Below are 27,539 nucleotides of genomic sequence, written 5' to 3'. Positions count from 1 at the left end.
ACATGTCATCCAGCAATTTAGAGCTAATTTCATGCTGACTGTATAGCCTCATACTGTAACTTCCTGAAACACTAACACCTGAGATTTTTTCAAATGTGTCTGTAATTCACAAAAGAATGACTATTTAATGGCCATTTTTAAAAAAGTGCTTATCACTTATGCCATGGGCCTCTGTCCATCACAGGGTAAGTAAAATGGATAACTCTTCAAAATTATGTGGTCACATGACCAATTTTGTCTATGGTTGCTGAGAAACGAGGGGTAGATCAACTCCACAGGTTGAAGTTGCCCTGCTCTAAAGTTAGCCCTGAAGTTTGTTTTCAAACTATGTGGTATACAAGTTGATTTCAGATAAATTGTATGTATTTTGCTGATTGTTTCCAAGCTTTTTCATGTTACTCCTGTGGAACTGTTGTAATACTGCATATTTACATCCATTTTAGTGACAACAGGTTAAACACCCAAGGTAGGCAGGCATTAATGCCTTTACAGCTGAGCCTACTGTCAATACAGTTTAACAGCACACATCAAAGGCACATAGTAAAATATGTTCTACAATCATTGGGAACCATACAATGCACAACTGCGAGAGATGGAACACTTGGAGGGCGCAAACATTTTAATTAGATCAAGAACAAGAAATATCAATAGTACTATGAGCTATGGCCAAACAAAGCAGGACTAGCTGCTTTGTTTATAGCAAAAATGCATAATCTAAAGAGAGCAACTACATGGATGTAAGTTTATCGCACAGACGCTGTAGACCTCCCTCAGTAAACACTTAATCTGACAACAATAATTGTTTAAAGACGTTTTCTTTAACATACATGAAATTCACACACAAAAAAAAAAATGATGAAAAAAGCCTGCCCTGTTTTGATTTGAGCTACAAATTAGAAATGATTCACATACCAAGGACATCATGCAAATAAAGAGTATGATTCCAGTCTTCACATAAGTCTGACACCCATTACAAAATGAGAGTGTACCAATAAACAATGAGCCACTGGATCCTCCCCTTAGGAAGTAAACATCTTTGAAAAAATACATTTGGGACATCTTTGTGGCTAGAAACGTACTCACAGTTTGTGTTGCCATTTAAATTGAGGGCAAAAGACAGAAAAAGAAGAAGAAAAAAATACTCAGCCAAAAGCCTCACTGATGCCTGGGCCAGCCCAGGTCTATGCAGGCCAAAAATACATCATTAAATTATATTCACATACGTTAGTAATAATATACATGGCACCCTGTCATCTACAAACCTACTCCTGTTTTTGTTTTTTTTACATTTCATCTGGAACCTGATATATCTAACAACGACAGGGACGTTAACACAAACCGTACGACTTAGTACACACATCGGCGGTACAGACTAATAGGGATTCACTCATGTTGCTATGAGGCACAGCGTTTACTAGAACTTAATACTTGTTGATGCCGAAAAGCCTCACTCCGTGTAGCTGTGGCAGCTTGGGAATCAGGACGCTCAAAAGTGAGGCAGTGTTTATGACGAAGTGCGCTGTGTCATACTTTGTGTAGAAACTTGCCAGGAAGTATCTGTGGAGCAAAAAAGACGGATTAATTAAAACATAAACCACGAAATCCCTCTCACACAAGAAACAAGCGTTCTATAAATGTGTGTTTCACTCGATGCCGTCGTCACGATACGCATATTTAGAGATGACAGCGAAATGCTCGTCTGCTAGACAATGTGAATGACTTAGAATTTGCTATAACTATAAAACATTCCTTTAATGCAAAGACAGAATCATGGTATCTAATACATACAGAATGATTGGGGAGATGGTGAAGAACTTTCTAGATGAAGTGAACTGCACTCCATAGTCAAGCTGTTCCCAATGTGTAAGAAGTCTGGCTTTTCCTTGGTCAGGGGTCTCAAAGGGTGTGCCTTTCACTGCATGCATAAACACATACATTCCCTGTAGAGACAAAAACACAGCTAGTAGTGCAGTCCGTAAAGAACAAGGCCATAGTCGACTGATTAAAGTGAGTGACTTGTGTTTTCTCCTAAATTCAATGAAAATGAATTTGAAGTTATTATTAAATACTGTAGGTTTTAGTGGAAACGTAAACAATATATGAAAACTGGAATGTAAAGAGTAGTTAGACCATTTCTCTTATGTGTGCAAAAACAGCCCGTAAAGCTGCTGGCTGTGGTACAAAAGCCTGTGTTTATTCCTGTCACACAAACTATTGAGAAAAGACTGGGTTATTGCAAGAGTTCTGGATGTCTGAGCTGCAGAGTGGTTAGTGCAGTCTAGAAGCAGAGGAATCCCAGTAGAAACAACACAGCCCCTGCTTTGTGCGTGTGTTGCTTCGGCCCTTGATCTATATAGCCATCTTGGGAATGACACTCATTTCCAATGACATGCCTCTCTGTCAAAACTCAGGAATTCAGCTTTAAATGGAAAACCTGCCTTACAGAGGAAAGAGTAATAAAGCTAAAATGCTGACATACAGCCAAGGCATAATAAGCACACTGCTGTTGTATTGTGTGGAAAACAATAGGCTATAGTTGACCTTAGCGGTTACTGTAATAGCTTTCCGCATTGGCTCTGGTTCACAATCCTTGTAAACTGCTTCGGGCTTGCACTACTTGATGATGTCACACACATCTACTTTGTTTCTTTATTTGAGGCCAGCCATGTAACAATGAGCGGGGAAATTATTATAATAGGTCACGCATCAGGCTGGACGGTCTCCCCAAAATAGAGCATATATATATACACAAATATAAAAGCACACAGGTGCACAGGCAAGGCAGACAGTAACAGACACCAGGCTGTTTGGCTACACATGCATGCAAGATTCATTTAGCTTGTGAAGGAATTCAAAATGTTACCAAAAAATTGTTTTAGAGTGACCTAGTTTTTTGGTTTGGCCTGGTGAGCAGCAGTGACAGTTTGAGAATGTAACTTACAAAGTTGTGTATGACATTAGTTAGAGTCCACACCACTGGCACGCTGAAGAAGGGAATGCTCAAGAGCACAATGTGAAGTGTTCCAACACCAAGCGCGTAGGTCAGCCAGATCCCTCGACTGTTCATGACCCGAGTATTTGGGTTCACCTCACTGTGTGCCACACCCACATTCATTCTGGTCTGTGAACATAAAATATATACATATATTCGCTAAACAATATACACTTCTATGCAACATTCTTCCTCCTTTAATCAGACTTTGACAGAGTAAAAACTATATTAACTTTTATACAAGCTGTGAATCCCAGAATGTCAAATATACTCTGACGATCCACTACCTGCAGGGGACTGCAGAAGTGCATCATTTACAATTTTCGTTGAAGAAGCACAAGTGCCATTGTAGCACTTTGCCCTCCCTACAAGTCTAAATGTAATTAAAAAAAAAACACCTTGCGCAATCTTATTGAACTTTGCCCTGTGACATACTTTCAGTTGCCAGACTGGATTTAAGAAAATTAACAGAGCTTAAGTTGCAGTAATTACAGGCAACGATGACTGTCTAACAAGGCCTGCTGCACCCCAACATTCAGCAGTTTCATTATATAACATTACAATTTTTGACATCTGTTAAATGATAAAAAAAGACAGTATATTTATTTATTTATTTCACACAGACCACTGTGAATGAGTCTATATCCAAGTCTCAGTCTAACATTACATGAGATGTAACAATCTGCCACATAACTGTCCACAACTACTCTGGTGTGACTGCTACATTTGAGAGCCCGGTGCTCATTTCACAGATAAGAGATTCAAAGTTGACACATGAAGTAACAGATATTCGGTCTGATAAAAACACCGTGTTCTAGTAGCAAGCTGTATCTGCAATGACAGGAATGACTGAGAAACTGGAAAGAATCCTTTGACAAGATTTGACTATATTTACGTACAAATAATTCGTGCTCAAACCACTGTCGCTGGCTTAGTCTATTTGCTGATTACTTTTCGTGGCTACAGCAAACTGCACGACTGTTAAAATAACTTTAAATAAACTACAAAATCAAACTGAAATCAACACTTCTTAGTGGCCTAATATAAACAGATGTTTTTAATGTCCATGGCTAAATAGCCGTGTTAACATGAGACGTCCCTTTGACATACGTTTTCAGTACATAGCCTGGACCACACGACCACTATACTAAACCAAGTTGGTCAGCGTCATTACATAAATAGGAAACAGTACGTAACGTTACGTCGTCAAAAGTGTAACACAAAACACCCAGCATTTTAAACTTACAGGTAGTCGCGAGCAGTAGAGGTGTTTCTAGAGACAACTGCTATGGAGAGAAATGGTGTATCTCCTTGTTGATGTGTGCATTTCACAAGCGCAGACAGCGCGTCGTAGACTGACCCGAGCGGAAATAGACGTTCAAGGCATCTACACCGAGGTAATTGGTTCCCTATGTTGACTTCTTCAGGCTGTGTCCTGCCCCCAGCAAGTTCTACGAAACAGGTGGTTATCTTAACATTTAGGTTACATCTATTTAAAGACAGGGTTAGTTGGGACTGTGTTTGGTTTTGGTATCGCAAATCTACAGAAAGCAGAGATTCTAAGTAGCCTGACAAAAAGGTGTACCCGTTAGTCTGAACTCAGGGTACAAGTTTCTCACGTCTATTTTTCTGAGCCCGCCCTCGTGTCTCTTCTTACCAATCAACGTGTAAAGAAGGGGGCGGGAATCTGGTCGTTTCCGGCGTGTGACTCGTGTCTGTTGTTTATGGAAGATTCAGCGTGGGCTGCAATCAAAGGGACTCTGGTATTCAACAACCTTTTCAACAATTTAATAGCGTTAATATCCAGTTTACTATGAGTTTGTAGGATCGCCACGTAAGTTTACTCTACATCTTTGTTATAATCGTAAGCTAACGAGTTTAAGCAGCTCAATTTGCAGAGCAGATAACATTTAGCTAACATTAGTCAAGTCAAGCTAACGTTAACGTTACTGTAAAACGCCTTTAACTGCCAGTTTATTTGTTGTGCAGCTTACTGATGCCCATGTCTGTTTTTCCATTCCCTGCCAGGAGAGTCAGGTGGAACTGCTTTAGCATTTCTTTGGTGTTGGGTAGCACCTTATGGAAATTGGGCTCTGAGACACTTTTGGACACATCTCAAAATATTAACAATAACAACAGTGTTAATTTGCTTTTTCCTAACAATGTGTGTGTGTACCACTTAGTAGCAGACATGGATGTGTTTAAATATGGCTTCCTATCATGTCTGTTACATTGAAAGTCTGGTTAATGGAGATGTATTTTGCTGTAAGCGAAGACATATATCTCCCTGAATTCTTCATCAATTTTCAAGATTTTTGGCCTGTACGAGTTCAATTTACTCAGAGTTAACTCGGGGTTATCAGGCAAACTCAGGGTTGACAAACTGACTGCCTACACTGGTGTTAAACGGTACTACGAAGGTGGATAAGATGCTGGCACGTTGATTGTGACAGGATCTATGGTCAGGATTTGAGGAGTTTAAAGACACGTTTACGGCCAAATCTAACACCGTTTATGGGCTCTTCTTTTATGTGTAATGCGATTAAGATGTAAAGGTAGAACTGCACATAAGGTCGATTGTAATAGAAAAAAAGGAGCCAGCGGAGAGGGTTAATATTAATTAATATTAATCTACAAGTAAAAAGCTTGAATATTCTCTGACATTATAGTCACACATTTATGAGAGAAACTTCACTTTGCAAGGCTGCAACCTCTCACACATGTCTGCAGTGTAGCCTATTATGCATGCACTGGAAAGTTATATTAAACTTTGCAATCGGATATAGCAGTGAGGAAATACTGAGTTTAGCTCAAAATCACTATCATGCACCTTAGAGACTTTGCCTTGGATTCGGTGTATTCAGAAGAAAACACCAGAATGATTTTCGATTTTTTTTATTACATTAATTTCAGGGAATTTCCGATTTTTCTTCTTGTAAGTTTCACGCTTTCATCTATGATTTTTTTTTTATTTATCGGTTATTAACCCCCACCTGGCCCACTATTTTTGGACACATGAAATAGTCAATCTAAATATGTGAAGACACTTCAGGAGAATTCAATTATAGACTACAGATGAGCTACATCTAAGAAACTATCCCGTTAATTAATTAAGATTCCTCTCCAAAATCCCCGAGGCTGCAGGGCTCGCTGTCTGAACGTGATGCTTTTGTGTTCAGAACTTCATTGCAACCGCAGTGGAACAAGTCTGGATGAAATCTAAACATATTTTATGAAGTGGTGTGGATTAATATCCTACTTCTCATCATCAACACTAAGTACAGATGTGGTGTGTAGCAGGGTAACCTGGAGTTAACCACGAACAAAACCTGCTCGGAGCAGTTTAGAGATGCAGCGTAAATTGCCATGGCAACAGACCTCGGGTAACACCTATCCACCTTTCGTAGTACGGGTTAACCAGGAAGTTACACCCGACATCACAAAGTTACGCCTGAAGTTACCTGGATAAGCCAGTTGACCCTCTTCGTAGTACAGGCCACTGCTCCACCACCATGTAATGTTGTTGTTGTGACTCACACTCCCAAGCTAACCCCAGACCTTTCTTCAACAGTTACCTTGAATCATGAAGCAGCTGCCTCCAGATACTGTGCGGCTGCTGTCCAGCTCCCAGGTCATCACCTCTATGGTGAACGTTGTGAAAGAATTGATGGAGAATGCTCTGGATGCTGGGTCTTCAAGCATTGATGTTAAACTGGTACAGTGTCTAAATGATAGACTTTGGAAGAAAGAGGACTGTATTTATTTATTGATTTTGAAAATATGCTTGATTAGTAAATGATAAGTGAAATTGTCTGTAGGAGGATTGGTCTCACAGAGCTTAAAGCAATATGGATAACATTAGTATCTATGACTAAAGCCTACTATTTTTTGCATTTCAGGATTTGAAACTGAGTGTAACAAGTTCATCTCAGGGTTGTTTAATATTGTAGTATTGGATAATACAGTTAGTAAAATATCCAAATAAAGCATTGTGTGAATTAATCAATGCTGTGCTTTAAATATGTTAATGAAGGAAAACTATATGTTCCTGCAGGTAAAAGTGTGCTTTAATTGCTATTTAAATTGTTCCAATTCACATTCATGAATCGATTTCAATGTCTGTATTGAATTTCACCTTGCAGGAAAACTACGGTTTGGACCGTATAGAAGTGCGTGATAATGGCCATGGAATCAAAGCTGCAGATACTCCTGTGATGGCCGTGAGACATTTCACTTCAAAGATCTGCAGCCACGAGGACCTGGAGCGACTGGAGACGTACGGCTTTCGAGGAGAAGCGCTGGGCTCCATCTGCGCCGTGGCAGAGGTGAGAAGTGTTGAAGGTCAGACCAAAAGGAAAATAAGCAAATGAGACAGAATTACCAGAAGGGTTATACATTTTGATCTACTGTATAAGTTGTATACATGCACTGAACTAACAAAACTTTTACTTTGCATACAATATTTTACAGATAACATACCTCTTTGATTTTTCAGTTTATATTAGGATTGAAATATACAACCTGGTTTCTTGCAGCATATAAACTGGCTGGCAAAGTGATAGATTATTCTGCATTTTCCCTTCAGGTGGCTGTCATCACAAAGACAGAGGAGGATGACATCAGCACCCAGTACACCCTTAACTTCACAGGGGAGATTGTTTCTCAGAAGCCGTCTCACTTGGGTCAAGGCAAGGCACCAACTCAATCAGTCTCATAGTGAGCAACAAAATCAAGGACTGCTTTCATGATGAAATGTTAGAGTGGAACTTTGAAGCTGTTGTCACACATCGAGACAAAGTGAGAGCAGTTTTAATTTTTTTAGCTGCTGAACAGAGAGTGCATTGCCATGTCACCGACAGACTTAGATTCTAGTTTGCTTGACGTTTGGCTCCACCAGCAGTCACATTATCTCCTGTACTACGATTATGAAGTTACTTTTTTATTCCATGATTGAATTACGCGGTTTATTAAGATCTTGGGAATAAAGTAGAAAGGCATTTGATGCTTTGCAAAAGGCAAAATAATTGGTCATTTGGCCTGAAACGGACCAATTGATTTGTTGATGTACAGGTCTTAAAGGGATTTTATAAAATGTAATGATGCAGCCTTGTAGCAGGAAAAGTAAGTTGTATGGCCAAAGCTGTTGCAACCCTCTGATGTTTGTGTTTTACAGGTACAACCGTGAGTGTACTGAAGCTTTTCAAGAATCTCCCAGTGAGACGGCAGTACTATTCCTCTACCAAGAAGTGCAAGGAGGAACTGAAGAAAGTGCAGGACCTGCTGATGGCCTACGCCATTATAAAACCAGACCTGAGGCTCACACTCGTTCACAATAGGGTCAGTAACTCCTGCTGCCTTTTCAGATTTAACTTGGTAAAGAAAAATAATTCTGACTACTTTCACTGGTGGCTAATCTGAAGATGAAGCCAGTATAACAATATATGTATAGTGTATATTATTTTTTATTCTTAAACTGGTCAATTATTAGATTTAGGCAAAGTTAAAATGATTATAAAAGCTATTTTATTTTTCCACCAGCCAGTCAACAAGCAATCAAAAAGCCTTTCTCTTAAAGTGTTGCAACCAAAAATCTATGGAGTATCAAACACTAATCTCCTGAGGGCTTGAAAGGTGACTGTTAAAAGTTTGTAGTTTGGTACATAACAAATAAAGGCTGTTGTGGTCAGCTTGGTTTCATGTCAGTAAATTAAGTGTTTTCTGTGAAAAACACGTATCAAAATGTCCTTTAGAATTGTCTCAAACAAATCCTGCAGTTTTATGATTATACGTGATCGTGCTATTGTCCTTCCAAGACCTTTGCTGGTAGCTGTGTTTTTGATTGTTTGGAATTTATGGAGGCCAGGACTGGACCGCAGAGACGTGGATTATGCTTCATGAGAGCTGTGTGAAGTTTCTGTGGATGCCGCAGTGCCTCTTCTCTGCTGTGGAAACTTGTTGGCCTCGGAATCCATTGTAATATGACATAATTCAAGCTGATACAACATGAGTCTATCTGTTGTTCTTTATGCAGGAATATTTTAACTTTCAAGTCTACTGAACAAATGGGAGGAAAAGAACACATTGAGGTTTTAATGGGATTTAAATCCCAGTTTTCATACATTATGTAGTCCTCCACACACAGCAACCACTAGGTGTCCTCATTAGTCTTTAAATGACTGTCCCAACATCCCTGCCTCCAAATTGCCTTCAGTGTTTGGAATATAGTGTTATATGGATGGCAACCTTTAACGACATTGACATGTGTAAAAGCACTGAGAACACTTGTAAGATTATATACTATGTAAGATTAGTGCATACACAAAGAACTTTGTTAAGATCTTAAAGGAAGAAGGTTCATTCATATTTACTCAAAATGGTGATACAACAGCTTTGACTACTTCTACATCTGGGACTACTACTAATAATGACACATGATATTTATAAGGCTTTTATTAAAATAATTGCTTCCAACAGATTAACACATTGAGGGATATCGGCAATAATAAAATGCAAGGATGCATACATAAAGGCCTAGACAGTCCCACCCAGTCATTCTAGTCCACCCAACTTCCCAGTCTAAATTTCACTCACTTGATAATGTGAAATATTGCAAAAGTGTATAATGTATTTTGTGCTAATCTTACAGTTTTTTAAGTGTGCTCTGCTTCCTTGACAGTGTTGTTTGTGCCTCTCTAAAGATTTTCTGTCAAATGTGTAACAGCCCTAAAAGAGAAAGTTACAAAAGAATATTCAAGGGTTTGTCAGGTAAATTATTAATCAAACATCTTCTTAAAGACAGAAATTGTCTTCAGCCTCCTGTTGTTTTGTTGTCAGTGCTAAAGCAAGTCAGTGAGTTATGAAATCGTTACGTGTGATGGAAAATATTAATTTGGCTTTTAGAAGCACCTCAGAAACACACAAACTAAACCTTTTATCAAGCCAGCAAGGCCAAACTGACTAACCTGACAGAGGGAGGTTAGTGAGCCTGTACTGGCTTTTTTAAAACTCACACGCATACAACAGAATGTTTCTGTCGCTATAAAGGAGCAATTGGAAGTTGGAGGACTCTGTTAATTACTGTGCATATGATTAAGAAAGAATTAGCCCAAAATCATCACATTTGTCTATTTGAGTTGTTTTTGGATTCAAGAAGAACGCTTCTAAATAACTAATTGTTACGTATGCAATTTGCATGGAGCAGACTTTCATCAGACCTTTCAGCTAATTACAAAAACATTTGATGTTTTCAGCTTTAAAACCAGGAGTCACGCTGAATGTTGAGAATATTGATACCCTCAAAACATACAACCGTACACATTTATAATTTTACATATTTTTATTATGGCTGCAACTGCAAATTATTTTCATAATAATAATTAGACATTTAGCTATTGCTTTTATCCAAAGCAACTTGCAATATGTTTCATATGTCAGAGGTCGCACGCCTCTGGACCAACTAGGGGTTAAGTGTCTTGGTCAGGGACACAATGGTGGATGTCGCAGTAGGAATCGAACCTGGGACTCTCATACCAGAGGCATGTGTCTTATCCACTGCACCACGCATCATCATTACTGATTTATCTAATATGTTGATTATTTTTTCTATGTATTGTTCAATTTATACCAAGTCGGGAAATCGATCCCATCTACAAAGAGCTTGTTTTGTGCGACCCATATTCCAAACCCCAAACATATTGGATTAATGACGAGATAAAACCGAGGTGCGAGAACCAGATAATGACAACCCATACGGAACATGTATTGCACTTGTATTTTGACACCTGGGGATGAAGTGTGTTAAACGCCAGGATAATGACATGTATGAAAGGGGTAGTTGGTATTTAACCTGTGTACAGAAATAACTTTTAGGTGTGAATTAAAGATCCCCTGTTCATTTGAAAGGTTTGGTTGAGTTCTGCTGAAGTGAAATTTGTTGTCATCAAAAATGTTTATATCAATAAATATTAGTATGGAACGGTATAATAGAAATATATAGGCATGGAGAGAACGACAAACCCTCTCCAGAGACATAGTGCTTTAATGCAATTAACCACGACAAGTGCTCTTTAAAGAGGAGAAAATTATTTGTACAGCTGTCTGTGCTCAGTGCTACTGAAATAATACTGTGCAAAAGCACAACTAAACAATATGCTATGAACAACTGTCAAAAAATACACAGAGCAGTATTTAGAGAGAAAAAACACATACTATGAACAAATCATCATGGTACAGCGAGCATCAGGGTTTGAGCGTGCATAGCTTGCAGCTCTTCAGGGAACAGTGGATTCCAAATTCATTTTCTATTAAAAGTTAATAGTCAGAGCCCTTAACAGGTCACCTCCACACCTTGACCCAGACAAAGAAAGTCAATTGGTAAAGAAAGTGTTGCTCTTGAGGGGTATTTGTTAATGTCCATTAGCAAGTGGAAATAATCAAATAGCTACTTGATTGTTGGGTGAGGTTGAGGTATGGATAGCCAAAAAAATTCACTAGTCTTAATTTTAGCATGTTCTTAGACCAGTTGTGTCCGGTTACTTTTTATCACCTGTCCCCTGGGTTGTCGCATACTTTTGGTGTGCACAATATAAAAGCCTGTTATTTTTGAGTTGTTGCATTACATAACATTAGATTAATCAGCAGTGGAATTGTTTAGCAATTAGACATTTCCATCCCTTATGCCCTTTCCCACCACAGCTAAGTGCAACTGTCAGGTGCTCCAAACACAAATATGGCTGACTGTGAACTCTGATTTGGTTGATTATGACGCCTGAGTAAGTTGCTGCACACAGCTGCGGACTTAACCCCAGATTCGGTTTCAGGCTGCAGACGGTGTGTACACACAAGTGTATAGGCGGTGTGGGTCTCGGAGGGGCCACACGGCCACCATATATCTTTCATAGAAATCAGTTTTGAGATTGTCAGGGGAGGAGGGTAGTGAACCCATTTCGTACAATCAGCACTCAGTAGCCCCTATCCTTTACCTCCAACTCTGCTATTCGGCTTGTGTCATGTTTCACAGCTCCTTCAAGAACTGTTTACAGGAGTGATCCGTTTACATGTGCCAAATTGCATATTTAATAGCTGAGACATGCCCTGGAACAGGGTGCATGCTTTCAGAAATCAACACCCGGGAGATAAATTCACTCGTGGACACAAACTACAAGCTCACTCATGGGTGGCAACATATTATGTAACTAAAATATTTTTTGATCTGACATAATCCTAAAAGGAGATGAATTAATTATTAGGAAAATAATCATGACATATGAGTTACTAAATACCCTTTAAATGTCCCATAATTTCTAGTTTATGTCATAGTATAAACTAAAGTTTTTGGGGCCTCAGTCCCTTTTTTAATAATGCATCAATAAGTAGTTGTCCCGTGTAGCATCTTGGGCTTGAAGTTGAAATATTGCCTTAATAACAGTCCTAGTTGTTTTGCAATTATGGCATGGTTTATTTTTTAATGTTGATTTTAAATACGTGTTAATGTTTATTTTGGCAACAGCTACTCTTCTTTCTACTCTTTTTTTTTTTTTTTTTTTTTTAATTCTAAATCTTCACATAAATTGATACAGCTGCTTATTAAACTACAGTTTTTGTCCATCTCTTGACAGAAACAAAATGCATGAACTCCAGATATGTTCACGTGGCCCAGTTACTATCTTGACAGGTGTTTATGCAGTATGACTTGCCTGATGTGGACTCTTGGAAGTTGACTGGTGTCATATTGTTGCAGGTGGTGATTTGGCAGAAGGCCAAGGTGGCCGATCACAGAAGTGCACTCCTTGCTACGCTGGGGCCCAGTACCGTTGCCAACCTGCTCCCTTGCCACCATCACCAAGAGCAACCAGAGGTTAGTTAAGGGGAAAAATGCAGAGGTGAAGGAGAAATGGAGCAGTTCTGTATAATCATGACTTGCAGGATTAGAGAAGAGTTCGTTGGTTGTAGTTATCTAATGGTTTTTTTTGCAGAAATGCATGTATGTAAAAAAATAAATAAATAAAATCCTATTTTAGATAAGTCAGTTTGAAATAGTTAACCTTAACATAAAGCAGTGATTTCAGCTTGGTTGTGCCATATCACAGTGTGTAGGGCTCACGTTTATAGGTTTCTAGTTTCACAGTCAACTTTCATTTTTATTGTTTCACATGGACCGGTGCTCAGCTGGACAAAGTAACAAATTATGCCGTGAATGTGAAGAGACTGCGCAGAGTGCATTGCACTCTGATGGGCGAGCGTCATGGGCACATAGCACGGCTGAGCTGGCACGGCGCCGCATGCTAACCCTCCCACCTCGTGCACACATCTTGCACTCTTTGCTCTCATGCTGTGACTCCCATGCCCCTTTGCCCTTCATTGTTGAGCCATTATGGCAGTTCATAGGACGCACACTAACTTGCCCCCTTAAAAAAAGCTCTAGTCCATCCTAAAATGACATTGACATGTCATTTAGTCTGATTTTCAGTCAAAACAAATCAACTATTGGTTGACGTTGTTGGAATAATATAAGTTTAACTTGTTTCCCTGAAGTCAGTGTCTTTGACATTGTGTGACACTGCTGCTAAAAAAAATAAGGAAAGAACTCGGAAACATGTTTTAAATAAGCTGATTTGCATTGGAAATAAACGATGATGACTGAGTCTTACAGTATCTTATTTGTTTTGCTTGTTTTAGAAAGGTGTAATTTTAACTGTCAATACTCCATAAAATGCCTAGTTAAGATGGATACTTTTTACAGAGCAAATGAGAGCGTGCACATTATACTTGACCGTGAGCTAATAACCTCATCATGAACGCCTGGTCTGAAGCCAGCAAATGTGGTCAGTTGGTGCCTGGCCAACTATTCCCTTGCCCTTTTCTCTTGAGTTCTTTCTTGATAAAGAGTGAGTGCTTTTTGTTAGCTAAGCTTTGCTGTGCTGATCGTAATTGAATTACTGTCGAGCAGTAACTTTCTGCTTGGTCACGGTAGGTGTCATGCGGCTCGTACCTGCTGCCAGGCTCCCAACTAATCTAGTCTGACAGATATGGAGCAGCCCTTTTCACCCCCTTTCTCTCTCATTTTCCTCTTTGTTGTTGTTATTTTGCTGCTGCACTTTGGTGCCCAGTTATGAGAACAACCTTTCACCTTTTCCTCTTACTCCCTGTAGCAATGAAAGAGAACGTTTCTCCTGTTTGTCCCCAAGACCAAAGCTTAGTGATCAAGGGAGCCAGGTTGACAATTTCACTGGAGCCTCACTCCGGGAGAGTTGTGTGAGCTATTCCTCTGCAGAACAAAATGTGACACTCGTTTTTTGGCAGCATGACTACACAGAGCCTTGGCCCTTTGGGGCCAGAGGTGCCATTTGTGCTCTCATAAAGTGACCCTAATGAGCAGAAATAGAGGGAAGCATATGTGCCCCGACCTGAAACAGCAGTTCATTTATTAAGTTCATTGGCGTGCGTTGCTGCTAATAATGAGCCCTAGGCCATGTGGGGGGAAAAAGCATAGCTATTCTGCTTGCAATCTGTAGAACATTAATAGCTTTCCATAATTTCTTACAAGCCTACATTCATAAGGGAATTTTAAGTGCAATTGTTCAGTTTTATGTGGAGTCATCAATTTTAGCTCATGAGAACTGCCTCTGGCGTGTGTCTGGAGGAAAGGTCATCATGCATGATGCAAATTTTAATAGAAAACCTGCTGGTTGGGCATGTTCATAGTAGAGCCTGCACGCTGAGACACTTTAGAGGAACCTACAAACTCTGCCTGTCTTTCTTGATTGTTGAAATTTATTTAGAAATTAAGTTTGATATTAAGACATCAAAAACGTGAAGGAGTTGATGAGATGAGTGGAGTAATCCTCTCAGGAAATGCAGTGTTTACTCCTCATTATGCTCTGGCAGTATATGTGCCAAGCGGAGTGCCTGCTTACTTGTGCACAACCAGAATTAATGGCTTCATTCCCAGCTGTGCTGGAATGGATCAGCCGTGCCATCCTAATTGAAAATGTGTTGATGGTAAAGTTTATGTAATAGCCAGGTTTCAACACTAGTAGGTACACTGTTAACCCCCTGCACCAGCCAGCTGCTGAGCATGTCAAATTGAAAATGTTCCCTGCTAAATTCAGCCCTTCATTACAACCATTAGTGTGATATTTTCCTTAATGTATTTTGTTTGCCAGTTATATGTGTGACACCTACTTTGTGTTTATCTTGTGTTTGTTTACTAATATTACCCTTTTTTTATTTTTATTTTTTTAAATTCAGATCATTTTAGACGGCTTTTTTCCAAAGCCTGGGGCGGATTACTCTTCTACAAGTTCATCTAACCCTGACAAAACATTCATATTTGTCAACAACCGGCCTGTCCACCAAAAAGATATAATGAAGGTAGAGTCATTTTAGATAACTCAGTACAACAGAGTTTATACACAATGTTTTTTTTTATACTTTAACACTTGGATCTTATACCATTCTTTTATTTTATGTTTACCTGCAAACTTTATCCTGGTTGGATTGTGTGACTGATCATCAGTTGTTGCGTCAACACTACGCTGCTCAGTATTCAGATGACCCAGCCCGAAACCGCTATCCCACCCTCATGCTTAAAATTACAGTTTCACCCTCCTCAGTCGACGTAAACCTGACACCGGACAAGACCCAGGTGCTTCTTCATGACAAGGTAACTATGAAATTCAATCTTAGGCAAACTCCGTTAAATATGTTGTGTATTTAAACTCTGATGTGATTGGAAATTAAATTTTGTGTGCCATCAGTCAGTTTTTTCCATACCATTTTGATCTGTGATCCATCTGAAATGTAGGAGGCTGTGCTGACCGCCGTAGATGCATTTCTGGTTTCGCTCTATGGCTATCGGCCCAGTGGTGACCCCCCAGCTGAGAAGCAGCTCGGCCACGAGACACCTCCCTCACCATCTAGTCCTTTGCAGACTGACGCTTCACGGCCAGACAATGAACAGAGTGTAGAGAGGGATGGCATTCTCTCAAACCACAATGGTAGCTTCCTCAACGATGCTCCTAAACACAGTGACACAGCTCCCTCTACAGCAATAAGCACTGATGCATTATTGGGCCGCCAGACCTCAAACAGCAGCTCTTCGTCCTCTGTAGCAGAGGACTGGATTGTCAACAAGATCCCGGCCGGGCTTGAGTCTAACTTTTCTCTGTGTGACGATGAAACAGCTCAGAGCTGCTCTCAGACAGCAGAAACAGCTTCAGCAGGCAAGTCCCCTGAGAGACCTGAGGACAATGCTGTGTCACGGTCAGAGACATGCAAAGACCAGTTATCAGCTGAGGACTGGAGCCGCGGGACGGCTTTAACTGACCCCGTATCACGAGAGCCCCTGCAGCCCGTCAAAATCCATCAACCCTCAAAGAACAGCCACTCTGGCTCTGATGAAATCAAGAGTCAGAGCAGCTCAAACAAGAAGATGTTCAACGCCATAACAGAGAAGCGGGCTGCTCTGACGGCCTACGACCTGATCAGCAACCGCGCCATGAGGGCACCGCTCTCTCCTGCCGCCCTGTTCGAGAAGGAGGCCAGAGCAGAGGTCCTCAGGGAGAAACCCACAGCCAGCCTGCAGGATATCAGCGTCGCCATTAATGAGAGGTGGAAAAATCTGAGGGAGGACGACCGTAAGAAGTGAGTTTCCAGACTTTCACCTTTCCAAGCAGTTGTTTCCATGTGTTGTTATTTGCAAGGCAGAGAGAGCGGGGAAAGTCTGACCTGTCATTTGCATGTTAAAATCCTGGTCTGGAAATTTTGTCAATCTGAGCTGTGTTTGTAATTTCCAGACAACTGTGTCTAATGACATTTTCCGCAGTACAACAGGTATCACTAATGGTGAAATTTCCAAAGTATGTCATCGATCCAGAGAATTCACAGGTCTCACATTTGCTGCTGGTTTTATTAAGCATTTATCAACTTCAACCCACTCTTTGTTTCCTAGACCTACAGTGGTCCCCAAACATAGGCGTTGATCATGAAAAGATTTAAGAGACATTCAATGATATGAACTGAAACTTCTCTTTATATACAGTATATGACATTGGCTGATTTCTAATTACAAACCCCAACATTAATTTAAATGTCCTGTTTCCAGGTTTACATAAGGCTCTTTGTCCAAATGTCAAAATCTCACTTACCACTTACTTCACAATTGGTGTGAGGAGTGACACATAGTTGGCTAGTCAAGAACAGATTTGGCTCAGAACAGATGGGGGTTTTGAGTGTTTGTGTTTCAACCTTGTTCCTCCAGAGTCTCAGGATTTACATTATTGATGGTAAGACGGGGAGGGAGTTATTTGAAAAACAAACAAGAATACAAACCAATAAGAAAACATGTGAACAATGTCCATTTGTGGTAGAATAGTGTGTCATTCTCGAAGCTCAAAATGTGTATTTGCTTCAGACTCAAGTCTGAGATCTAAACACACAAAATATTTATAAAATGGTGCTATTAACAGGTCAGAGATCAATTGATTGGATCAAAAGCAATTATCAAATAGAGAGGTTAATCTTCACAAAAATCACGTCATTAGTAACTTCTAAAATGGTCCAGGCATACGGACATGCCAGCTAAAGAAAGCACATACTGTGCTACCTATTGGTCTCTTCCACTTAGGTACTCCGCTAGTAGCATCATGGAATAATACCATTATAGTGTGCTAAAGGCGCGTCAACCCAATTATGTTAGATTACTGCATACCATTTAAAGTAATTGCAAAGGTGGAAAATGTGTATCAGCAGTACTTGGGGCCTTATGTAAGGTATGGAAGAGTGTATGGAAAAAGACATCTGTTTAGAATCCTGCCTTGCTGTACTGCCGTTTAAACATGAAATAAGATGTGGCAAGGACTTGGCTCCCTTCACCGCCACTGTTAAGTGACACTCCTCTTCTAGGAATTACACTTACACAAGTTCACGAAACAGGTTATTTGAATAATGGGGTGTTGAAGTGTAAGCCCTAATGCTTAACATATGAAGATCTATGGAAACACAAGTTGGCAACTGTTTTGCTAAAGACAAAAAACTGAAACTGAACTTTGTCTGTGTAATGCCCCTTTGATTTAACCTAGTTTAAACCTAGATACTGGGGTATGTTTTTGTTCTACGTCTCACCAAATCAGTGCTTGCTGGGATGGTAACTTGGAATAGATTTAATAACAAAGACAGTTGTGAATGGTGTTGTAACTCTAAAATACTTGGTTGAACTCTGCAGATATGAGGAGAAGGCAAAAAAACACCTGGAACACCATGACCAAAGGACGAAGTTGGCCTCTGCTGAAGGCCCTACAGAGACGAGCGTGAGCACCCCAAGGGGCCATGCACAGAATCAGAAACGCAAGGCCCCTCAGTCCAACCAGCAGCTGCTGGACGAGCTCTTCTCTGCACACCCCGAAAAGAAGATGAGGAAGCCTGCGCCTAAGCCCTCGCAGCCCCTCCCCTGCAGCGTGGCTGCCCTTCGGCTGCAGCTTCAGCGCCTTTCATCCCAGAGAAGTGCAGTACCACGGGGCCTCCGTCTTGTAAACCGGCTGGCCTCTCAGAGTGCCTGGGTCATTTTATGTGGTCAGAGGCTCATGTTGTTAAACCCATTTCGAGTGGAGGAAGCCTTGCTGTTTAAGAGACTTCTAGAGAATAATATACTTCCAGCAGTGAGTCTGCAGAACCCTATACAGTTAACAGATGGGTAACGTATCGCTCACTTCTCACCAGCAAAATGCCAGTCCTGACAGTTTTCCTCTGCACACTCATCCAATTTGTTTGAGACAAATAAATCTTAATCCTTGGTTTCTATTAAGGGGTATGTTTGTTTCTCTTTTATAGAAGTCTGGGGGGAGCTGAATATACTGAGGCTTTGTGCAACATGGAGAAACAAAGTCCTGAGCTAAACGGAGGAGCCTTTTTCTCTGACCCCAGGCTTGTAGCTAATGGGTTTAAAATCCAACTCACTCCAGGTACATGCTAAATAGAATTTTGGACTGCAATGCTGTTGTATGAGGCAGTCTAATATGGTAGAAGATTAATTTGCCAATCATGTGGAATGTCCTTCTGAACCTGATGACAGTCCCTAAACAAAGGCCCCGTAGTACAACAGAAAAGTCTACAACAAACCAAATCAATCAGAAAACGAGCCTTTCTTATTTTTTGAGTCACGCTGTTTAAAGGTCTCATGGATTGTCTAGTTTTATTTAACAAACGTTGGAGCCATTTGCCATCATTAATGTCATAGTTCACCAGTCACTTAGAAATGTCAAATGTTTAGTCCTGAGTAACTGGATTACAGGCAATTATTTTCGGTGTATTGGATTAGTTGTGGATAAGACAAAATTTTCCTGTTCAACAAATTTGTCCATAATCAAAAACAGTGAATGATGAATTAGTGAAGGTTTAAATCGTGAGAAAACTGAGATGAAGGAGCAAACTACATAGTATGTTTTTTGTAATCAAAACCTTTTTTATAATGGAGTTAAATAATATCTTTGACACATTATGACAATCTAATCATAAAGTATATGTACATTGACTAGTTATCTTCACATACACATGATATCATCCATCACATATTCCAACATTAACACACTAAGAAATGAATCATATAACCCTATGATGTGGTAAGTTCAAACAACCAGTTAGTGTAGTGCGTCTAGTATAAGATATGCCAATAATAAAAAAAACCCAATTGTCTTTGTTGTATCTTTACTAAGCTCTTTTTTTAAGGAGATCAAACTCGTGGTTCTAATATTGATATAGGTACAGTATCTCACAAAAGTGAGTACACCTCTCACATATTTTTAAATATTTGTTAATATCTTTTCATGTGACAGCACTGAAGAAATGACACTTTGCTACAATGTAAAGTAGTGAGTGTACAGCTTGTTCAACAGTGTAAATTTGCTGTCCCCTCAAAATAACACATCACACAGTCATTAATGTCTAAACTGCTGGCAACAAAAGAGAGTACACCCCTAAGTGAAAATGTCCAAATTGGGCCCAATTACCCATTTTCCCTCCCTGGTGTCATGTGACTCGTTAGTGTGATAAGGTCTCGGGTGAGAATGGGGAGCAGGTGTGTTAAATTTGGTGTTCTCACTCTCACACTCCCTCATACTGGCCACTGGAAGTTCAGCATGGCACCTCATGGCACAGAACTCTGAGGATCTGAAAAAAAGAATTGTTGCTCTACATAAAGATGGCCGAGGCTGTAAGAAGATTGCCAAGACCCTGAAACTGAGCTGCAGCACGGTGGCCAAGACCATACAGCGGTTCAACAGGACAGGTTCCACTCAGAACAGACGGAAATAGACCTCTGAGTGCTGCCAGCATTGCTGCAGGTTGAAGGGGTGGGGGGGTCAGCCTGTCAGTGCTCAGACCATACGCTGCACACTGCATCAGCCTGGTCTGCATGGCTGTCGTCCCAGAAGGAAGCCTCTTCTAAAGATGATGCACAAGAAAGCCCGCAAACAGTTTGCTGAGGACAAGCAGACTAAGAACATGGACTACTGGAACCATGTCCTGTGGTCTGATGAGACCAAGATAGACTTATTTGGTTCAGATGGTATCAAGCGTGTGTGGCAGCAACCAGGTGAGGAGCACAAAGACAAGTGTGTCCTGCCTGCAGTCAAGCATGGCGGTGGGAGTGTCCGGCACTGGGGAGCTACAGTTCACTGAGGGAAGCATCAATGCCAACATGTACTGTGACATACTGAAGCAGAGCAGGATCCCCTCCCTTCAGAGACTGGGCCGCAGGGCAGTATTTCAACATAACGGTCCCAAACACACCTCCAAGACGACCGCTGCCTCGCTAAAGAAGCTGAGGGTGAAGGTGATGGACTGGCCGAGCATGTCTCCAGACCTAAACCCTATTGAGCATCTGTGGGGCGTCCTCAAACGGAAGGTGGAGGAGCGCGAGGTCTCTAACATCCACCAGCTCCGTGATGTCGTCATGGAGGAGTGGAAGAGGACTCCTGTGAAGCTCTGCTGAACTCCATGCCCAAGAGGGTTAAAGCAGTGCTGGAAAATAATGCTGGCCACACAAAATATTGACACTGTGTGATGTGTTATTTTGAGGGGACAGCAAATTTACTAATTTAACACACCTGCTCCCCATTCTCACCTGAGACCTTATCACACTAACGAGTCACATGACACCAGGGAGGGAAAATGGCTATTTAGGCCCAATTTGGACATTTTCACTTAGGGGTGTACTCACTTTTGTTGCCAGACATTAGACATTAATGGCTGTCTGTGTTATTTTGAGGGGACAGCAGATTTACACTGTTATACATGCTGCACACTCACTACTTTGTAGCAAAGTGTCATTTCTTCAGTATGTCACATGACAAGATATAATCAAAAATTGAGGGTAATACTCACTCTTGTGAGATACTGTGTGTTTTTGCCATCTATCTTTTTCTGTTCGCTTGCCGAGGGTATACAGTGTCCGGTAAGTGTTGGTTGTTTTTGTTGCTGGAATGGTTCACCTCAGTTGACATTGGCTCTCTGCCCGACAGAGTGGTCTCACAGTAGGTTTGTACCCTAGTGTGCAGGTGATGAGAATGGTTGCCCTTTAAGAAATTCAAGGAATTTTCATTTGGCACTGCCAGCCTCCGTGGGTGTGCATGAGACTGAAGTTGGCGGCATGTGTAAGATGGCTTCATTGCACAATCACAGCTGAATATCGTATGCGTTTGTTAGGATAGTTTAAAATGTGTGCTGCTGTTTATTTTTCACAACTTGTGTACGATGTGACTGTGCAGAAACTGTCATTTTAAAATTATAAGAACAGGAAATGTCTGGAGTTCAGTATGCTGTTATTACAACAAGGAAACGTATAACTGTCAGTTTTTGCTCTCTACATACATTGTATACATATATACTGAACTATGCAGTCTTACAGAGGCAACACAACTAGCACAGAAATATTTAAGAATAGTATAACTAACTCCGCATCTCCACGTTTTTCATACCTTTCTGAGTTCATTTTGCATCCAAAGTCATGTATCAGAAATATAAATTGTGCATGATTTGCAGTATTTCCTCATGAAATGAGAAGCCATCATTCTTCCACCCTACAAGACAGCTTCCTTCCAGTCTGCTGGGGCTTCTATTAGTCATTTAACACTCCATTTGGCCCTTCGCTTATTTGACTTGGTCATCAGTCCGGTCGTAAACCACAATATTTATTTATTATTCTTTCCTGGAGATAGTAGTAGGGTCTGGAGTATATTAATCCTTGTTTTCTGCTTGTTTTGGCCAGGCCTCACGTCAGCCGAGAGACATCTGGAAGTGACAGCAATGGCAGACTGCGTGCCTTTCCTCTGTGTGGAGGACCTCAGGGAGATCCTGACTGCAGTTGTTCACAGGAAAGCCAGGAACGTGCACGAGTGCCGGCCACTTAAAGTCACAAACTACCTACAAGTGAGAGCTGCTATGAATTGAGATTAAGACTGGCATTACTGTTTTTAGTTTTATTAAATATCTCAATTGTAATCTTTGCCTCACAGGGTGAAGCAGTACGACTTGCCCGTCAGTTGCCTACAAATTTATCCAGGGAAGATGTGGAGGAAACCCTTCTACGGATGGAACAGCAGCTTGGTGAGAGCACCCGGACCTGCATCCATGGACGACCATTTCTCCAACACCTATCTGACATCCCTTCTACAGACCAGGATGCTAAAGCTCTGCTGAGGCCTTTAGAGCTGTAAGAAGTACACACCTTAATGAAAAATCACAGCACTGCAATATCTTTAATGCTGCTGATTATTCTCAATGTAAGCTTCCTGATTTGTTTCCGGTCTGCTCAAATGTTGTTCAGCTGTGTTACAAACCTAAAAATAAATGTATTTTTCCACATTTGTGTTGTGAGTTTTTTGTAAATAACAAACATGTAATGTATTTATCATATTACATAACATTTAATTCAATGCAGAATCGTTGAAGCCTAAACTAGTACTCTGTGATCACCGAATATTCAGAGTTCAGAATGTGTCATGACGTCAACAGAGCGTTAAAAGAAAGTGGTTAGCTCAGAAAGGCTTGATGACGAAAGTACACAGGTAGTGTTTTCTCAGCACCTTCTGTCGTGTGGCTGTTTGAGCGACTCACTTAATGCGTAGTTATAATAGTGGCCAGTAGTTGAGGACAAGCCTTTAGTTTAATTGTTTACTCAGTATGAATGTACAGTGTGATGGTGTTGAAAGGGCCAAACCTTTGACTTCTGGTAAAGCTTACTTAGCTCTAGGAATAGTAGGGATTTCAGTTTTGACAGATGTCTTTTGCAAAAAATAATGCTTTGGTCATGCGTAAATTTGATGGTGCAACTACAGTAAATCCAGTGTTCAGATACTTTGCGACAATTTCAACCTCAGTGCAGTCACTTAATAACATAATTGCGACATAAGTGAGAAATGTTTGTGCATTACTAGGGATGGCTGGCCAAACTAAAGTAATGACACATAATTAAAACTAAGTTAAATAAAGTTAGTAGAACTTCTCCTGTCAGTGACACCGGTCTGATTCACATGCAGATTTGCTCTTTGCAACTGTATGAATTATATATTTCATGTTTTGGTTTTGTAGGATGATTTCTTGCATAGTTTGCATTTTCTTGGATTAACAACAGCAGTCTTCGAACCGCAGAGTGACATTTGACTCCCTGACTTGATTTCCGTCCAAAAGCCAGAGCATCTTACTACCCCTAAGCCTCATTGTGGCACCACTGGAAAGGGTATTGGCAAGCTCAAAGCCAGAGATGTGCACTGTGCCAGCTTCTACCCATAAGTCTTTTCACTCAATTAGGGTCAGCTGCTCTGCCTTTAGTATTGACAGATAGTTGTATATTATCCCTGGCTGCATTAAATGCTTCGGAGATTTGCACTGTAATTTCAACCACAAAGTTTAGCAAATCCTTGACACTGCGCTAACTTGTAGTGGTGCCACTTCCTAAAGACATTAGTCTGTTACGCCATCATTCTGGTGTTCAGTGTTGCTTGAGGTTTCCAATGGGGAAATAAATTTAAATAGATTTTGTGACTGGCAGAAGTTAAAGTCTAGAAGTACATGATTTATTTTATCATTCATATAATTTCTTTCTCATTTTCAGCATGCCTGACGTAATGGTAAGTGGTGGTACCTTAACAGTGGATTTAATTGGAGAAATTTTGTCATTACAGAAACATTAACTGTTATTTCACCACTTGAACAGGAATACATATAGCCACATGAGGTTTTCAGGTTTTCTCAGCGCCTTTTCATATGGACTCTGAACCCACCTCAGGGAAAAGTGCAATCTGATCGCTCATCTTATGATAATATTATAGTTAGGACTGTGAAAGGTCAAACCACAGCACACGTCTTGTTTTACGTGGCCTCTGCTGAAAGAGCCCACAGATGGCTTCAGCACTGCTGCAGGGCCAACACTCTGCAAAGTGCCTCTGGGAACGGGATAAATGCCAGTGAGGACCCCTGTCCCTCCTTTAACCCTTCTCCACTCAGCTTTTTGTCCCTCACTCCCACCTGGTTGTTCGAAACTTCTCCCCGTTGGATATGTGCACCTCAGTTGCTTGTGTTCAGAAATGCGTGCGACAGCACAATCTACTCTGTACATGCTGCCTTCGGCAGCAATTGGGGAGGATTAACTGATGATCATCTTTTGGCCATGTGACCACACTATTTAAAAGGTCAGCAACAGTTAATTTTGCCAGCTGTCTTTTAAACCACCTGTTTCACTCTTTTTGACATATTCTACAACCAAATTGTGGTATTTGATGATGATTCACCCAGCGTGAAGAATGGAGAAAAGGAACAGCTTTGGAATGCATGCAAAATCATCATTCCACATACAGCGTCATCTAGATATTTAACTGCTCTCCTATTACTGCCCTAATGTGCAGAGCTACTGCTTCTCAGGTTGTAGCTTGAGCAACTGTACACCACTCTCACAGCCCAGAAGTAACAGTGCTCTTTAACAGAGTCATCATATCCAAAATAAAATGACATGAACTATATTTAACCCTTTTCCCGCTCTATTTTTGGAACTGTCATGAGGAGTAGTCACGTAGAGTACAAGACAGCACCTGTTTCTGTTTAGAAATGTGAAACTAGATGGAGAGAAGGATTTTTACATCCCTTTGGGAATGCATGAATACATACATACTTTTATAATGTCACACTTTTCAGTGCAGTAATCAAATGAGAAAAGAACATCACCAGTTTAAAAACATTACATCTCCAGGGCATGGGTTGAAATAATAATAATCACTAACCTAGCCATCCTTTAAAATTGAGCTTTTTCATATTGCCGGAAATGCCCAAGAAGAGACTAAAGGCATGCTTCAACTGTCACACTGTCTGAACTATCAACAACTATCTGCTATAATGGCAGGTGACCTGCAATTGTTGACTGCCCCAGCCAACATTTAGCCTGTATTTGGCAGCTTTCCAGGGCGAATTTAATTCCCTGGCCATTTGGAACAGCTATAAAACTTTAGCTTTCAGACGTGGTCAGTCAGCACTGACAGTGGAGCTACCCCGTATCAAGCACATCCCAGTGTCTTAAACTTACCTCTGTATCTCAGTGCTAGAGCTACCTCTGTCTAATGCTTGAGAAGAGCCCATTTAAAATGAATCCTAGCGATTTTCAGCAGTGATATCACAAATTAAAATAATTCCTTTATAAACTTGCTTGCCTTCAGATGCTAGCCTTGATTTTTTTATGCTTATGTTTGTTGTATGGAGAAGTTTTTGGAGTACCACAGTGTGGAGAAGATTGCTAAAGCCAGTGGGAATGTTAATTAAGTGATTGACTGGACTAACAGAAGTACTAAGATAATACTTTGACTTGCACTTAAAACCAAGCGCAAACACAAGACGAGCCCACACAGCTTTGTTTATTCACACTGTGAATCACCCATTTCACATTTCACTGTAAACCACAAATGTCAACCTGCTGGTGCAGCTACAGGAAAAGTCAGTGTTGGACCAGCTATCCGACTGATATTGTCATCTATAGTCATGTTGCTACCATGGCTAACACTAATATCCATCTAAAGAAATCGTATTACTTTCAAGCTTTTTTTTTTGTTTTAATCTTTATGATTATGGCTTATAGCTCATGGAAAACTTTTAGAATAAAGAATTTATAGAAGAAAATTCACAGAAATGTTAACCTGAGAAGACTCATCAGCTAATTTACTAAAAACACCTGCAGAGGTTTCCTGAGCCTTTAATCTCTCAGTCTGGTTCTGGTGCTAACAATGCGCTTTCTCACAATATTCTATTTCTTTTTAGATGCACCCGTATACCGAAGGGCTGTTGGATATATTCCACCCTCTCAAATAACTTGACATGGAAAGGAAAGATGAGTAAACATTTCGCTTTTGCCCACAGAAAATATTCCCTATTTTAAAAAACCTTGCACAGAAATGCTGTATAGGCATTCAGACTGTTTCATACCTCACCTCAAAACCTTGGGTTTTTGTAAAGTAACCACCCAGGCATAGCTCCACCCAGCTTCAACTGGACTAGAGTCTAGTCATCCACAGTAACTGAAAACACCTGTGTGGGAGTGCAGTGTTTTTTATTATCAACGTAAAAAGTTATTATGTCTGATTTATTTGCAACATTAAGCATTCATTTGATGAATGTAAGTTCAATATTCACCTTCTGTTTTGGTCGTCACCACCTAGTCACTAACTCTGTTGGGTGCTAGATACAACACGTACGATATGCGTCTTATATCATCTACATTGAAGAAACTCTCAAATTCCCTCATCTTTTTTGTGTTTTACTCATCTTATCTAGCTAGTTGCATCAGTAGTGGGAACTAGGATTGCACTTTTCATTTGCAATTCAAACTATGGTACCAAAATCAATTAAATATTCTATCTTTAATAATCAGTTTGAATTCTAAATTGATGAATGAGCACAAAAGACTGCTCTGCCCAGTTGCTATATCAGTAAATGAGGCTATTGTTCTCTTTCCTAACACAAAATGGAGAAAACTAGCAAGCTGTGCTGAGTGGATCATCTTGACAAATGTCAAAGAAGTAATATGAGGAAGCATTTTAGAATCCACACCATAAACAGAAAAACATGGCTGTTTCCTGCCTTTGCAAGATGCAGCTGTCTTACACTACTGTTTGCCTGTCAATTAAATGAAGCATTGGAGGCATTGTGAATGAACGGACCAATGTCAATTCTACAACAGATTTTAGATTAGGTTGTGTTCAGATTAATTCTCACTAATGACATGATTGATTTTGTTTGAACATAATTATTTTTTATTGACAGGCCAACTAGGAACACAGCACAGATCAAGTAGCTGAGGACAGACTGAACACCTTGCATAATGATGACCTAATTAATTTTAAATACTACTTTACAGTACTAAAATACTTTTGTTGAGACTTGACATTTGATAATTACTACACAAATAGCCTTCTGTTCTACTTTCTTTTGCTGAATCATAGCCATTGTGCCTTCTTCAAACCCTTGTTAATGTCATCTATACAACACTGGGGCGGTATTAAAACTGATAACAGGA

General features: G+C 40.3%; 2 protein-coding genes across 3 annotated transcripts; one reads left to right on the top strand and one right to left on the bottom strand.

Moving 5' to 3' along the window:
- Positions 1 to 604: 604 nt before the first annotated feature.
- Positions 605 to 4,553, bottom strand: ormdl1 (ORMDL sphingolipid biosynthesis regulator 1). Its single transcript, XM_046053344.1, has 4 exons — positions 4,239 to 4,553; positions 2,942 to 3,121; positions 1,789 to 1,940; positions 605 to 1,557 (listed from the first exon to the last, which is right to left on the bottom strand). The coding sequence occupies exons 2-4, from the start codon at positions 3,113 to 3,115 to the stop codon at positions 1,422 to 1,424; spliced, it is 462 nt and encodes a 153-aa protein (XP_045909300.1). The 5' UTR covers positions 3,116 to 3,121; positions 4,239 to 4,553; the 3' UTR covers positions 605 to 1,421.
- Positions 4,554 to 4,627: 74 nt separating this feature from the next.
- On the top strand, positions 4,628 to 22,849 carry pms1 (PMS1 homolog 1, mismatch repair system component). Of its 2 annotated transcripts, none has more exons than XM_046053341.1 (13): positions 4,628 to 4,755; positions 6,564 to 6,707; positions 7,135 to 7,317; positions 7,578 to 7,680; positions 8,166 to 8,329; positions 12,732 to 12,848; positions 15,242 to 15,364; positions 15,510 to 15,656; positions 15,798 to 16,636; positions 18,216 to 18,683; positions 18,821 to 18,951; positions 22,254 to 22,414; positions 22,501 to 22,849. In XM_046053341.1, the coding sequence occupies exons 2-13, from the start codon at positions 6,576 to 6,578 to the stop codon at positions 22,699 to 22,701; spliced, it is 2,769 nt and encodes a 922-aa protein (XP_045909297.1). In that variant the 5' UTR covers positions 4,628 to 4,755; positions 6,564 to 6,575; the 3' UTR covers positions 22,702 to 22,849. The 2 variants fall into 2 exon arrangements, with proteins under 2 accessions (XP_045909297.1, XP_045909296.1); XM_046053340.1 differs by having other exon boundaries at positions 4,673 to 4,826.
- The last annotated feature ends 4,690 nt before the right edge of the window (positions 22,850 to 27,539 follow it).

This window comes from Micropterus dolomieu, linkage group LG07 (genome assembly GCF_021292245.1).
Source record: "Micropterus dolomieu isolate WLL.071019.BEF.003 ecotype Adirondacks linkage group LG07, ASM2129224v1, whole genome shotgun sequence".
In the NCBI taxonomy this organism is placed as follows: Eukaryota; Metazoa; Chordata; class Actinopteri; order Centrarchiformes; family Centrarchidae; genus Micropterus; species Micropterus dolomieu.
This window is presented reverse-complemented; position numbering and strand designations above follow the sequence as displayed.

What these genes read in the sequence shown, in the direction of transcription:
- ormdl1 (XM_046053344.1), bottom strand. Translation starts at nt 3,115, where the DNA reads ATGAATGTGGGTGTGGCACACAGTGAGGTGAACCCAAATACTCGGGTC. An exon ending in CTAATGTCATACACAACTTT is followed by an intron (nt 1,941 to 2,941) that starts GTAAGTTACATT and finishes TTGTCTCTACAG; the next exon opens with GGAATGTATGTGTTTATGCA. An exon ending in ACCATCTCCCCAATCATTCT is followed by an intron (nt 1,558 to 1,788) that starts GTATGTATTAGA and finishes TTTGCTCCACAG; the next exon opens with ATACTTCCTGGCAAGTTTCT.
- pms1 (XM_046053341.1), top strand. Translation starts at nt 6,576, where the DNA reads ATGAAGCAGCTGCCTCCAGATACTGTGCGGCTGCTGTCCAGCTCCCAG. An exon ending in TCACACTCGTTCACAATAGG is followed by an intron (nt 8,330 to 12,731) that starts GTCAGTAACTCC and finishes ATATTGTTGCAG; the next exon opens with GTGGTGATTTGGCAGAAGGC. An exon ending in ATCACCAAGAGCAACCAGAG is followed by an intron (nt 12,849 to 15,241) that starts GTTAGTTAAGGG and finishes TTTTAAATTCAG; the next exon opens with ATCATTTTAGACGGCTTTTT.